Source organism: Astatotilapia calliptera, chromosome 6 (genome assembly GCF_964374335.1).
Source record: "Astatotilapia calliptera chromosome 6, fAstCal68.1, whole genome shotgun sequence".
NCBI classification, from domain to species: domain Eukaryota; kingdom Metazoa; phylum Chordata; class Actinopteri; order Cichliformes; family Cichlidae; genus Astatotilapia; species Astatotilapia calliptera.
In genome coordinates, this window is record NC_137427.1 from 4,598,166 (window position 1) to 4,614,487 (window position 16,322).

At 40.7% G+C, this 16,322-nt stretch overlaps 1 protein-coding gene across 4 annotated transcripts in view; it reads right to left on the bottom strand.

Moving 5' to 3' along the window:
* rptor (regulatory associated protein of MTOR, complex 1) overlaps positions 1–16,322 on the bottom strand; it is a 198,478-nt gene that overhangs the window by 172,854 nt on the left and 9,302 nt on the right. For all 4 annotated transcript variants that reach the window (XM_026169798.2, XM_026169801.2, XM_026169800.2 and 1 more), the window contains one exon: positions 3,962–4,064. In XM_026169798.2, coding sequence (XP_026025583.1) covers positions 3,962–4,064 — 103 coding nt within the window. The remainder of the gene's footprint in view (positions 1–3,961; positions 4,065–16,322) is intronic.

Sequence of the window (16,322 nt, forward strand, 5' to 3'; positions counted from 1 at the left end):
CCGTCAACGTGTTAACGAGCTAACCATGCTAACGAGCTAACCGCGCTAACCCTAAAATCCTTGCATTTTCTCAAAAGTTGACAGCGCGCCTTATGTATGAATTCTGGTTGTGTTTGATGGCCGTGAACCGATTTTATGTGGTACACGGCGATCAGCAATCTGTCAAAAATGTTTTATTACGACTTTGGTAAACTACGGTGCTGCACCGCTTGATAGTTTGTCGGCGCATTACGGCTACCGAGGAGCCTTCGCGGAGTGATACGTACTGTGCTTCAACGTAATATTACCGTATTGTGTGTGTATAAGGACCATAAATGGCACCTGTTCAGAGACGTGGTTACGAAGAGGATTTCAAACTCAATGCTGTCAGTCACAGAGTAGAAGTTGGGAACAGAGCAGCTGTGAAATCTGTCTTTGTTACTATGCTCAGCGTCTTTTAGTTTACATTTTGACTGCACAATTGTGAGCTTTTTGTTATGCACAAAAACAACATTGTTTTCTTTTATTTATGGAGCATTATTATTTAATAAATGCTCATAATTTATTTTTGAGTAAATTTTATGTACATCTGCTCTATGTTAATAAAAGTGCCTGTGTGACATCTGGGACACAGCTTTGACTAAGAACTCTCTTTTTGTTCTTACTTTATGGCTTTTAAAAAAAAAAATCGAGATATATATCTTATATCGCCATCCAGCTAAAAAATATCGAGATATGAATTTTGGGTCATATCGCCCAGCCCTAATACAGACGCACACACAGCAAAGAAAGTAGCCATAACTGAGGAAAACCACACAAGTCGATGTAGAACTAACAAACCAGCCATATAATTACTGCTTTAACGTTTAGTGATTAAGAATTCAGCAACGCCACGAGTACAAAGAAGTTGTTGAAGTTGTTCGTTTCAGCATCAAAGGGACATTTCTTATTAAATCTGAAGCGGGGTATGGAAAAATAGCAGCAGCCGCTAAGGTTGAAATATTGATGAGAGTAAATCAATATGGCATGAAGAAAAGCAGAATATAGATAAAGGACAGATCAAATTCTGCTCAGGGAGGAAAAAAAAGATGTATTAGTAGGTTTTCAGGGGATAGTGATATGCAGAGAATGAAATCATTACTGTTCTGATCAATGAGGACTATTCACATTAGATCACACCACAACGGCCGCATTATTTTACATTATGTCTAATGTACATAATACATTTACAAACCATATATAATATTTTGTTTAGAAATGACACGAAAATAAGAAAGAATTTGACTATTCAGATTTGAATATTAGAAATGTATTGATCATAAAATCCTTTTCATTCAATGTTTGCACTTTGAATGTGCCTTTAATGACTTAAAATATTAGCAACATGCTAACAGGGGCAACTCCTCTGGTTTAAAAACAAAGATAAACTGTATTAAAGTCTAAGGGGAAAAGACCCCTGCACTTATTTGAATACTTCCATTAAGACTTTATGGTCTCAGTCGCTACTTTTAAACATTATTTAATAGAACATAAACTTCATTTTGTAACTTGTGGTCCCATTAGAGCAAAAAAAAAAAGAAAGAAAGAAAGGAAAGAAAACATGGTGTGTTTTAGCATGTGGCTACTTAGAGATGGACAAGTTTGTGCCGCATTAGCGCACATCGTCCCCAGATTCTCGTCCAGAACCACTGTTCGCTTGTCACATCTGGTTTTAAAGCACTAACAGGGCGACATCATAAACGCTCAGCTCTTCACTAACCAGCTATTACGTGCTCTATGGTCACAAGGCCTTGCTCTCTCATCTCCGGTTCAATCCCATCTGTGTCTACTCGGTGAATGCTCAGTAATATTGTCTCTGAACTTGATGAACATGCATCTTGCAACATAACGCTTCTGTTTATACTGCATACACTGGCATCACAATTTCCTGCTATGGTGCAAAGTGAAAGGCAGTTTCCACAAAACCGCACACACACACCAGTGAAACAAAAAGCAGATGTGAGGTTTTTGTTTTGTTCCCCTCCTCCCAATCTGCGTGTGGCTCAAACATCTATGAGAGATGAACACTACGGTGCATTTTAGGACGTCATCCCAGCCTTTAACACTTCATACACCCAAATGGCTTCTCACAAGCCGAGTGGCAGGTCTATAGAGCGACAGTGTCCTCAGAAGCCACTGAAAAACTTTCAGAAACTTTAAGAGCTGTGTTTCCACTTTAATGTGCTTGCCTGACTCCTAACAGTCAGTCAATCCCAGGGGAGCAAAACAATGTTTTTTGAGGTTCCCATTCAATGGAGACGGTTGTGTTTTTGTTCTATGTCACATTATGTGGTTCCGGTGAGGGCAGACTGCTTCATCCCTGTGTGACAGAGACCTTATGAATTTAGCTCCCACGGGAAAGCTTGAGAATATCCCTGAAGTGAAAGTTCAAGTTTTAGTGTCATGTAAAAGTCACGGTGCTCAGTAGTGCTGAACACCATAACACCGCCTTGCTCTTTGAACCAAAATTATTTTTCACCCAAAAAAGGAAGAAGTCTGTGTTTCAGCCCAATAAAGCAGTTTTTCGATCCCTTTGATCACTGCGTGTACAGCAATGATAGCAACAACACCACTAAATGGCAACATGACACAATACAGAAATAACTGTATGTAACTGTATGAAATAACAATTCACGAAGTGTGTTCTTTGCATAGTATCTTGTCCAGCTAGTACAGGACCAACACAGAAAAATAACTACTAGCCAATATATTATATTGATATGTCGTAAATATTGTAATATTGTCGTTTTCAATAATCCAGAAAGCTGGCTGAAGCCAGATGTAAACAGTACACAGTTAAAAATGAAATCACAACTGTCGAGAAACTGATCGATGAGTCCGTGCATGTCTTGTTTTTTTTTTGTTTTCTTGACCATAATGCCACTGATGAAGTGCAGAGAGGCTATACTGGATATAGGGAGAACACAAAACCTTAGGGAGGGCAGTGTTTCTAAAAACAATAACAAAAAAAGCACTATCAAACCCCTCCACACACAACTCTGCAAGAGTGTTGCATTGCTCAAATTTTGTAAGCGAAGAGCAAGCTTCAGCCCGTCTGCAGCTTCAAATCACAAAAACCTGCAGCTTTGACATGAAGCGAGGACAGAGGCTGAGGCAGCCACAGTCGCGATGCAACTTTTTTTTAGCAGTTTTAATAAAATGGCACGTGTAAAACCAACTGTAACCCTGTCAGCTTACCAATTTGAATAACTTTCACAGGTTTTCACCTCAGCGCTCGGCAGCTCTCTAAAACGTGTTCCTGAGAGAAAACGCTCCAGGTATTTTGTACTGAAAACTAATATTTTTCTCCATATCTCTCCTCTCAATTTTATGACATTTCTCTACTGTCCACTCTTTTCTCTCCACACATTTCCCTTCAGATGTCTTCTAAGGTAACCCTTGTTACTGTCATATTTCAGGCCTGCTTCCAGAATAAGATGACTGGGTGCACATCAAAAGTTAGTGAGGCCGATCAGCGTACTATGGATAGTCCTGGAAAACGCCAGAAGATATTCTAATGGGTGTCAGACCACATCTGTAATAATAAACTGAGGTGTAAACACTCGTCATTAAGGGTACAGAGGTGGTCGTAAAATATCATCTTTATGAGCAGAAAAATCACAGCTGCACTAAATTAAAATTAAAATTTAAAAGCACTTATAATAACTTATCTGTAGCAAATATGGATAACGCAACAATCCCTGTAAAGAGATAATGAATGCATTAGTGTGTGTATGATATCCGCTTGTTCACATTTTAGTTTTTGATCCACATTATCTAAAGTGTGTCCAAAAATCATTGACAGCATTCACACTGAGGAAAACAAATGCCTGAGAAATATCTGTTTATTTTCACACCAACAAGAGAAGCAGGACAGTGTGAGAGCCTTTAGTGAAATACACGCGTGTCATTTAAGCTCAATAAATCTCATTATGAGACTCACCTATCCAGCACTCCAGTCTGGCGCAGGGGGAGGTCTTGACCACATCAGGTGGGTCCACTCCCACGTTGAGGCACAGCACCAGCGCCACGCTCACAGTCTTCATCTGGGGGCAGACGCAGAACACAATTCAATCCTCACACATCAATACACAAATCAAAACAGGCTGGTGGATTATTTTTAACACCATTAAATCTTTATTCATGAGAGAAAATGCCATGAGCACCCAGACTTGTATTCCAGTACATCCTGGGAGTTTTATCCCGGTACACCACAATCTGCTGCTGCAGGCCAATGAAGCTCCACTGGAGCGGTGAAGGTCAAGTGTCTCACCCAGGGGGAACCTAACAGCAGTTACTAAGAGAAGAGATATACTCTTTCCTTTGGCACTCTCTGCATCTGGTCCAGAAATTCCCAAGTCTGAAGCTAATGTTGGTGCCACACCTTTAAGGCAGCGGTCCCCAACCTTTTTTACGCCACAGACCGGTTTATGCCCGACAATATTTTCATGGACCGGCCTTTAAGGTGTCACAGATAAATACAACAAAATAAAACTAGTACCGGTACCGAAAAAAAGAAGATTTATTCATAACACGTGAAAAGACCCAGGAAAACCGAGTAAACGATAAAAACGATAACAAAATAACGCTGAAAACCAATAAAAACCCTGAAAACTATACATTTCACACCTGAGCCTCAACTCTCGCGGCCCGGTACCAAACGACTTACGGACCGGTACCGGTCCGAGGCCCGGGGGTTGGGGACCGCTGCTTTAAGGAATCTAACCTGTGACCTCAGAGGTGTGTCAGCACACAGGTCACACTGCAGGCATGAATTTTGAACACTATATATATTTAATGTAAGAGAGAACACAGTAGAGCCCACTACTGAGCGCTGTTACAGGGTGAAACTACTGCCCCGCTTTGCCTATAAATACAGTATATAACTGATAGTACCCCAACTATTATCTTCTCCATCGATTCTATTCTCTGTAGTTTTCCATTTAATTATTCGTTTTATTATTTATTTAATTATTTGTATTACTGTAGAAAGAGGGTGAGTCATGTGATTGAAAATGCATATTTTGTTTTGCGAAAAACAAAATATGCATTGGACATGTTTATAAATCCCAATAAAAGTCTCACTGAGCATTGGCCTGTAGTAGAACAAATATATTAAATTAAGCCAGAAGACTTGCATCAAAGAAACTGACACCACCACTGGTAGGGAACACCAAAAAAGAAAAGAAAGAAAAGAAAACGGGGAACAAAAACAAACAGGCCATCAAAGCAGAACAACCATGAGCCAGGGGTTATGTGGCAGGACCTGACACATCAGCTTGATCAGGCAGGAGATGCTTCCAACAAGGCAAATTAAACATTTCACCAGCAGTAGGCAGTCACTCGTTCCTCCCTGTCAGTACCTCAGAGTGTCTTTTGTGTGCCACAGCAGACATCAAGCTTTGTGACATCCTGTGGTTCGATCCTGTAGCTCTAATGAGCTTGAATGAAGACACTGACACAAAGAGTTGACCTCAAAGGATTCTGACAGATAAAGACAGAATGATCAGCCGCCTAAACTCTTATAAATGCCAAAAAAACCCTATAACACCACTATCTGACACCAGATAAAATTTATGCAGCTGCACAGGAAGAATAGTAATTTTACTGACTATTACCAAACCTTTAATGGGCGAAACAAAATATTTTTCACAACTGCAAATGTAAAAACAGTCATTTGAAATGGTGCTAAATCATTTCAAATGACTAAATGTGACATTTGCACAGAGCTGAAGAATAACAAAAACTGCACGGCGGCATAAGCGACGAGCTATTGGCCACACAGCTCAAACTGTATTCTTACATTTAATATTACAGCATAAGGTTTAAAATAAAATATTCAACTCGCTCCTGTATAATTGTGTTTATTTTGGGGAAAGTAAGATAAAATTCTCCTTTCAGTCATTATTCTGGTAAATTTCAGACAAAACAAACCGATTTTTGTAACACTCAGTGTGACCTACATTTCTTAAAGTAAAAGTAGGAACCATTTTTTTAAAAAACAGACTCCCATTAGTTCCCAGAATTCATATTTAAACTTTAAAAATCATACTGTATACATTATTTATATTTTACCTTGTCAAATCAATAATTTCCCACCCTCTAAGTCTTGTGGTGTGCAAACACAGCTATGTGAGAACTTATCTTTTCACGTTTTGCATTTAAAATGCAAGCAGTGTCTCTGGAGCACATTGTAGTGGCTAATTATTCTTTGAGTTTTATTTTCTAGTTCAGTCTCGAGATTTCTGCTCCACAAGCCGACCTGCCTCTGTCACTGAAACCGCCCAGCAGGTCAAGTGCTTGTTGATGGTTTTGCTTGACCTGCGTCGAGTCACGGTTTCATCATCACGCCGCTCTGTGAATCGAAGCCGGGGGGGGTGTTTGCTCTGAAACAGACGGCGCTTGAACTTCATAAGGCCCTGTGTGTCATCTTGGCTCCAATTACCTGGAGGTTAGCTACCTGCAGGGTTCCCTCACAGCAGCTCTGTGCCTGAAATCAGGTCAAACTGTGTGAAGTAAAATTTAGTGGTTGCAAAGCTTTGATGTCCACAACCACTTTTTTTATTAATTATGTGATCAGTTGTGCGAAACAGAAAGTTTGTCTCCAATTTACTCTTCAATTCTTTTCATAAGACTTTAATTCTTTATGTTTTACCACTGTTTTCCAATTGATGACAGCTGACTGCTACTACTTTCTCTACAGATTTATTAAGGCTTATTTGTGATTTAGCATCCAATAACCCAGCTAAAGCCGAATGTCTTCGCTTTTTTATGTTTCCTAAATCTTCTTTATTAATATGAAAAACAACAGATTATATTTCTCAATATATATTTTCTGTGGTTCTTTTGTCTGTTCTGTGAATTATTGCAGTGAAAAAGTCACTTGTATCATGTTCATAAATGATTAAACTAGTGATAAAACTCTACTAGGTTTACAAGGAGCCATTGATGGATTGCAGCCACACAGCATTATCGCCGCAGGCTAAATCCAGAAAATTCACGAGCATTACTGAGGGGGGCTCGATGACTGGCCAGCTAGGATCCCAGCGCGGGAGTTTTCCCCTCATAGCCCAGAGGTCTGCTGGATCTTTTTCACACTTTATGCATCACAAACTGTTATAAATAAACTACAGTTTTCTGACAGCTTTGAGTTGGAGTGAAATTGAGATAAACAGTGGAAAGTCCAATTGGAAGCTCAAAAAGCACATGTATGTGCATCAGTGTTTTTGTAGTGAGTATTTCATGCGTTGTGAATTTCTACAGGGTTAGAAAATTCTAGTGTAGTGCATAACTATGTACACAATTACAGAGGTACGATTGTTAATTGCCAGACAGGCATATTGGTAAAATGGTAAATGGCCTGCATTTGTATAGCGCTTTACTAGTCCCTAAGGACCCCAAAGCACTTTACACTACATTCAGTCATTCACCCATTCACACACACATTCACACACTGGTGATAGCATTGTAGCCACAGCTGCCCTGGGGCGCACTGACAGAGGCGAGGCTGCCGGACACTGGCGCCACCACCGGGCCCTCTGACCACCACCAGTAGGCAGACATGAGGTTAGTATCTTGCCCAAGGATATTTGGCATGCAGCCAGGAGGCAGCCTGGGATCGAACCACCGATCGGCACATTTCCATCAGAGTCCTCATCACCGTCAATAGTAACGGTTTAAGACGTGCCGCTATGTGCATCACTGTGCTGCTTTAACCATGACAGTCTTTGTGGTGCAATAAGAGTGTTAAAACCTCCGCCCAGCTTTGTGCACGTTTTTTTTTCCCTTTTCTCTTGTTTACGACCCTTTTTGGCGTGAGTCTGAAAGGGATTTTTTCGTTTGTTACTGGTTCACATGAAGCATGGCCTGCAATCGAAATCCTATCATTTCCTTGGTTTGGACAGATATGCAGTGGCATTTTACGTACTGTGTCTCCACATTCAGACGGGATGCTTGTTGTTCGAGGTCAAAGTCATTCCTGTTGATTTTCCACAGCTTAGGCAGTGGGACACTTGTTTATGTGCACTGAATGGCATCGCTGAATGACTGCGTGCTCACGTACAACACCATGTAGGGTCAGCGGGATATTTCTAAGTCACCTTTGACAGCAAGCGATAAGATACCATCTCTGTCTGTACATAACTGAGCAGGGTTAAGAGAGCTGTTGTGAAAATAATTAAGGTGGCCTGTGCGTTCCCACTGGCAGAACAAAACACTGTTGTGATAGTGGGACTCAGCAGGACAAGCTCAACAGGTGCGCTCCTCCTTACACACAGATGAGCTCAGTTTCGCTTCACTTCATTCATTTCTACCCGAGCTCCTCAACCCACACTAGGTCCCACAAATTCGAAGTGATATAGAAGTTTTCTGCTTGGCTACACAACAGTATTCACAGAGTAGTCATCCAGTTGCGGTGCAGAACTAAACTAAGATGACAGCTCCATTACAGACATTGCATTGCTCACAGTGGCGTGACATTCCCTGACACTGAAAATAAGACTGGAAGGATTTAAACCTAATGAGGTCAAATCAATGAAATTAACAACAAAAACAAAAAACAAATCAAGTTTGTCTCTTTACATGAATGCAGCTCAGCTTTTAGACTTCACTTTTGCAGGCGAGCCAGTTATTAGAGACAAACAATCTCCTTGATCTTATTTTGACAGTCACTTGTAGCTTGTTCACAGACCATTTATTTCCAACTTGGCTTTCCCGTCCAGCAGGCTTGTTGGCCAGGTTTCGACTGTGGCACTCACTGATATCGTTCAGCTGCTTCTCCAAAAAAAATGAGCTACACGCACGATTAAAGGTACTCCAACGTCACTGTACTGTAGTGGTGCTAGTGAGTACTTGGCAAATTAAAGTACTTGGAGAGTCCAAAGCTGAAAAGTTCTTTCGTGTGCATTTATAAATGCATCTTTAAATCCAATGATATCGCATCAAAGGGGCTTAAAGTATGCCATTACCTCCCTTGTCACCACATCTAGACCATGGTGTGGTTTCTTGGGATGCACTCTATAAAGATTTTTTACGTCCTTCATCTTTCAAAGAAGGATGGTGGCTTTCCTTCAAGCGTAATGTCCCCTGACACACAGCTCAGGACTCAAATTGCAGAAAAGTCAATGAAAACTCGGGCATTTGGAAAGCTATACATTTATTATGTCGGGTTTCCGATTATCTTGTCCAAACCTTCATATCTTTTCATCTAAATCACTTAAAGATAAGAAGCATGCAGTTATTTCTTCTGCTGGGAGTAATTTTACTCTGTTAGCACAACAAAAAACTGTGATCTCCTTATGTGATACACAAGTGCATCTGCCATTTGAATAAATATAGACGACTAAAAGCGGCTGGAGTCCGACTGCCAAAACAAGGTGATTTATCAGCTAATGTGCAGCAAGTGTAGGTATTCTCTGGCAGTCCTGCAAAACACCTACAACAACGGCCTGGGAAAGGACATAAAAACACGCCACAAAGATGCCAGCTCAACTGGGAAGACCCAGATCAGATTTGCCCTTTTTAAAATACAACAGCTGAAATGGCAGCACACTTTAGAGACATTAATCCAAAGTCCGGAGAGAGGTAAAAAGATGTTTCTGTTATAGCAGGTAAAATGTCAAAGAAAACTGCTGAGAAAACTTTAAGGTACCAACTAACAAACGCCAAAGAAAAGCATCAGCCTTGTCAGTTCAGGAAAACTGCAAAAATGCATATAATTAAGATCATAGTGTAAACAGCCCTGATGAAATTATTTGTTTCCATTCAGCTTCCCACGCAGATAATTTATAATCCATTCAATACAAATTTGCATGAGAATAATGGAGATGAATGAGGGACAGCGTTTCTTTCTGTTCCAGCTCAACACTGCGATACAACATGGCATTTGAGTGTGACAGTACGCAGATGTGCGCCAAATTATTTCTACTGATTTATCTGCTTGTTTATTCCACTTATTATCCAATGCACAGTGAAAACAAAGACCAGTACTCCTGCATCAATTTGGTTTTTCTGGTTGGCCATCAGATATAATGGTGTCAATCTTCATGTGGCTTGTGTAAATGAGTTCCTAGCCTTGGGGTGGTGGTGGTGGGGCTTTCAGGCCTAATTGTGTAATTACTACTGGCATAAATAAAGTGAAAGTAACTTATTTTAAACTGTGAAATATCGAGGTGTCCTCATTCCCTTAATGTTGGTTATTTGCTGAATGGAGACCACGGGGACAAACATGAAAGTGCAGAATTTGCAGTTCCTTCAAAGGCTCAAAAGGAAAAAAAAAAGTCAAAGCTCACAGAAAAATGCCAACTTTACAGCAGATATATTAACAGACTGGTACCTAAAAAGTAAAAATTAAAATATAACAAGCAAAAATACTGCCAATCAACGCCTTTGAAACAAGTTGTAAGTCGAGTTGTATTAAGGCCATTATAGCAGGTCATGGCCTCTTTGAGTGAAAGATGTAGCTGTTGGGAGTTTGGTTACTCAGCTGAAATATTTTTAGTTATCTGACAAATAATATGGCTTGCTGTGCAAAAATATATACATACATAGCATTAGCTGGTAATTTGTCCCTACATAGTCTTTTATTTACAGTCAAAGACATTACACACAGAGATATAGAACACAACAAACTATATAAATAGGCATTCATTCATTTTGTTTGTTTATTGTTTTTAATGTGTGCTCATCTCCTGAGCTCCATCAGTGGATTATCAACAGTCATCGACTGACAGGTGATCATATATTGGGAGCTAGATTTGCATTTAAGAATGACCTTTATTCAGTAAACATCGCACAAATTCATATTGATCAAAAAATGAGGTCAAGTATTTTCAAAGAGTTTACACTCCACGTAGTAATAATGTTCTTAAATGAACTTCAATAAACAACCTTGTTGGTGATTAAACCAGGCCGTGCTCTTCTAACATGTTTACTTGTGAAGGAATGAATCATCAATAATCATTGATTTTAAACTGTTATGTTGAATGCAAACTGTGTACAAACACAAACTTGAGTGTCTGTTACACTTTGATCTGGACTATATTTCAAAGGTCTTATTTGTCTGGAAGTAATATTAAGGTATTATTAGGTGCTTCAGTATATACATATACGCATACACACACATGGGTATGTGGCACGGGGCATGTGAGAGAGTATATATATTCTTCAGAGTTCAGGCTGACTAAGGTTCAAAGAGAGCAAGGATTGGCAGAGCCTCTCCGACTGTGAAAAAGGAAAATAACCTTTTGACCCTGAACAAGTGGTTCGTTTATCATCAGATAGGTGGCAGTGGGCTGTTAATTTGCTTGTTAGCACTAATCTGAGTGAAAAACTCAACCAAAATTAGATAATAAAGGCATACTGGCCCTCGTGGATTTCCAATAATATCATGGAGAAGTGAGAGAAGAATTAAGTAGTTAATTCTTTCCTTTGTACAGTCTGCTCTTTTAGTGGGATAAATAAAAAGGGGTGAAACAGAAGAGGGAGTGGGAGGGAGATCAAGTCTGTACGTGCAGCTCAGTGTGTGTTCATGTCTTCCTGTTTCAGCTCTGTAGATATAAGTGGTTGCTGTCCTGCTCTCATTAACTACACGTGACTCCGGGGGATTTTCCTGCCATTTCTATCCAGGCCCTTTAAGACTCCCATACAGCCCCGAGCACCACCTGCTATGTCGATCAATGGACCCTGATTAATCCATTTGTTAGGCCCGCCATAAATTAAGGTTATTAAGATGGTGGAGCGCATTGATCGTGTGCCATAGCAGCAACAGGTCAGATATTGGACGCTTAATCTTAAAATCCAGAAAAAGGCCAAACGTCACTACACATTGATCTGCTTTTTAAATATAAAGACTACGTTTTGGAGATCAAAAAGTTGCAAATGTGGCAGGTACATTAAAATGGAGGAAAGAGTGTTTACTATGTTATGAATTACTGTAAACGGGAAGCAAGGAGACAAAAAGGAAATGGACCCATACATGGCTGGTAGAGGCGGACAAAGACTGTGTTGTTCAGTGAAGTTTTATAGTTTTCCACAGCTGCATTTTCATTGTAGACGACAATAAAGCACAACACAAAAGAAACTCTAGTGGGAAATCACGCCGCTCAGCTGCCCGATATTTCCATCGTGATTCTAAAGTTACTCACGGGTGGCTTCATCTCTACAACATTACATTCATCTCTATACAACAGTCTTTAAAGACATCAAGGCCTTTTTGCAGATGTAGGAGAGCTCAGGTGAACAGGTGAACCACCAGTGGATGCTTGCCTGACTCTACAAGCTAATAGTAAGCTAGTGGTAAACTGCACCTCTATTATCATCGTCACCGTCATTAGTGAAAAAGTTACCTATTTTATAAACGCACAATAACTTATACAACCTATAAAAAAGGTTAATTCTTTGTTATCTAAGCCTGTGCTTTTTATCTGTGGCACCATGACAGATCGTCAGGTGTGCCATGGGAAATTATTTCACGTCACTTAATTAGTCTATAAAATGATTATTTAATTACTGCAAATAATCGGCCATTGTTGAGCATCTGTGTCTTTGATGCAGTGACTGGCAGAATAATAAAATACTCTTTCATGTTCGTGTGAAGCAGCATGTAGCGCAATAATGAATTTGTTGAATTAAGACAACAGACAGTGATGAGACATAACAACAATGGATAAATATTTGAAAAAGAAAAAATGAAGACTCCCAACTGGGGCCGGACAAATTGATAATACAGGTGAAGTGTCTGGCATGAGTGGTGGTCCAATCAAAGCAAAAACTGTGAGCTCGAGGCAATCCAGCGAGCGTTGTTTGTCTGGGTTTCCTTTCACTGGAGATCCAGCTGCACCAACTCTGTTATGCTTAGTGTGCAGAGAAAAGCTTAAATGCAATCTGTAAGCTAAACATCTGCTACTTCAAAACAAAAACGAGGACTATTTTCTTCAACTTCAAAGAAAACACTAAGAAACAGGTAACTTAAATGAGAAAAGGTCTCCCAGAGCTCTAAATGCAAGCTGCTTAGTAGCGAATTTGAAGCCAAATCTCAAAAACAAAAAAATATCAGCTCATATCAGAATGTCTTGAGCATGGAGAACGTCTGTATGAGCAGTCGTGGACGACATAGCAAAGGCTTCGTTAGCAGAGAGAAAGAGATCCAGTGCTGGATGATTTGCACACTTGTTGCTCCTTAAGAACTGGCTGTGGCGCAGCAAAGTACCGACTTGTGTTTGACCAACAGCGTTTTTGACTGATGACGGGTGCGATGATGCAAAGCTGTTTCAAGTTATGAGTGGTGTGCAAAGGCCGGCACAAATGCTAGATATATTTCAGCATATGAATGAACTGAACACATAAATGCAAGGCCAAAATGAAAACCTACTCACAAGCACAGACAAAATGGATTTTGTTCAAAAGGTGCACCTCTGGCAATAACATCTAGAAAGTGCAATCCTTTGGCATGTTCCCACTCACTCCAAAATGGCAAGCAAATTTCAACAATGCTGCACAGTGAGAGATGATAGAAAAGCATCTAAACACTCTTTAGAAGTTGTCGTTTTATTTCCCCTCACTGTCACTGAATGACTTGACTGGGGCCAAGAAAGCAGCAGTTTATGGAAAGGATAAGACAGTATAGGACCAGGAGAAACCAGCATAGCTGCCATAAAAACTCAAAAGAGAGCGAGCTACTGAGAGCTATTGAGGAAGAGCTTCATGTGCCATCAATCCATTTTCTTCCACTTATTCAATTCAGTGTCGCAGGGGGGGTTGGAGCTTATTCCAGCTGCCAGAGGACAAGAGGCAGGGTACACGCTGGACAGATTGCGAGTTTTTCACAGGGCTAACACAGAGAGACAACCATTCACACCTACAGCCAAGTTAGAATCACCAATTAACCTAATCCCACTAACTGTGTGTCTCTGGACTGTGAGAAGAAGCCGGAGTACCTGCAGGGAACTCGCAGAGACATAGGGAGAACATGCAAACTCCACACGGCCAATTGATCGATTCAAAAAGAGGACGTTCCCGCTGTGAGGCAACAGTGTTGGCTTCATGTGCACATTTCTTCCATTCCTGCCAGTATATCAGCTTTGTGATCATCTAAACAGGGCTAGGTTTCACACCGAGTGAATAGAACCAAATAGAAAGAGTAAGGCCTCGATTCTACTCTGTTGCGGACACAGACAGTTGGAGACCCGATAACCGAGCCGTCATCCCGTTTACACAGCTTGAAGAACACCACATGTGTAGATGCTAGTTATAATGTAAATTATGGAGTTCTTTTCCTAACAGTCACAAAGAAAGTCACACAAAAAATTTTGCATTGACCTTCACAATCCACATTTGACAATAACATTTACTTCACACAATTTGCCATTTTATAACATTTTTGGTTGGTGGTGTGTTGCTAGACATTTTTCACCTACATGACATATGTCAATGCAACCAGTACTGTGGCAAACATGATTGACCAATAGAATTGGGACTACATATTCATATGGAGACATCTATTTACAGAGATTACGGTCAAATAGTGAAAGTATGAGATTGGAAAAGTTAAGTTGCCCGTTAGGACAAAGTCGGACCATTTAAACAATCACCAAGTCGCCCTCTGAAATACCGACAACCTGCCCAAGGTCCACCCTGTCTAGTACCCTATGCTAATGTTGTAAATGGCCGTCTCCAATTACATGTGTGTGTCTAGTCATTAGTGGGGTTTCTCTTGTCATGTTTTATTTGCACTTTGAGCCAGGTTGAAAAATAGAAGCTAAAGAAATAGCTGGAAACATGTAGGAAAAAAAACAACTGTCACACACACTTTGTCCAAAAACCTCTCATGTTTAGCTGTTTTTTTGTAAAAAAGATAAGAATGTTAGCCTTTTTTGCAGCTATAGGGGATTTATGGCATCACTCTTGGCTGGAAGCAGTGCTTAAACAATGGAAAAAATACAAACTTTGTCCAAAAACCTCTCATTTTTAGCTGTTTTCCACTTTTTCTTTGGTCATTTTAGCCTTTTTGGCCAGGGTGAAGGGAGTATCTGCCATCAAACAAGAAGACAGCCGCATGTAACTACGACGGTGTTTGCTAGTTCACCTTACGTGCATTAATGTAATAACGTGGTTAGCCTACTCAACGTAAATTACACACGAACAACATTAAGCTACTCACGCAGAGAAGAATGGCTGCTGCTGCCATCATCATCCTCATCATTTCTGCTACACTGGCAGGGCTAGGGGCCAGGACACTACTCTTTGGGTTTTTGGGGGATGTTGCTAACTCCGGGTCCGATAACAGGCAACCCACCCATCGAGCACATCTACTGATGTGCTCGATGTGAGGTCTCGCAGCAAGCTATCAAGTAGGGCGAATTTCTCGGCTTTTAACAAAATGCTATACGTCACCAGGTGTTTCATCAGATTCGAGGTGTTACCTCTTTTGCACGGTATCACCTTAAAGCACTAGGGCAGGGATAGCTCAGTAGGTAGAGTGGTGGCCCCATGATCGGAAGGTCGGGGGTTCGATTCCCCTGAGGTACCCCTGAGCAAGGTACCGTCCCTACACACTGCTCCCCGGGCGCCCAGTGGCTGCCCACTGCTTCACTGAGTGAATGGGTTAAATGCAGAGAGGGATTTTCCCCACGGGGACCAATAAAGTACACTTTCTTCTTCTTTCTTCTTCTTGTTGCAGGCTGCTGAGTTTGCATCTTTTGCTGTGAAGTACAGCCAGACTTTTGACCGCTTCGCTTTGGGCATTTTTAATCTGTAGCTCTGCTCTAAAAGAACGTACATACCTGGGCCCGCCTACTATCCTTGCAAAGGTAAAATGATTGGCTAGAATCCAAAGTGTATGACATCTCAGGAAAAAAAGCACCGAAATAAAGCACCAAAATGTGCGCTGCTTTTCTGGTTACTACTGTTTGCCATAACGGCACTGGATACCGGTACCCATCCCTACTGACGTCACTAGCCGTGTCTGGGCCCAAACTACGCTTCAGCTCCTAAAGTCAAACGAACACTGCGGGATCACTGAGTTGAGATTAAATAGAACAAGACACAAAGCATTGAAACAAGTTAAAATCACAACAACCTTATTAAACGCAGAGTAGTTTGGACCCGGAAGCAGGATTCATCATATCATCACTTAAAGACCGGACAGCTGCATTTATGTGTAAAAAGTGATCTGGTGCTTATGTAGCGCTTTTCTACTCTACTTCAGCACTCAGAGCACTAAAAAAGATTTTGGCATAGTTTAATAAACTTATTTGGTATTTTGACATTAGTTCTATTGAACAAGGCTGATGCTATTTCCTACCAGA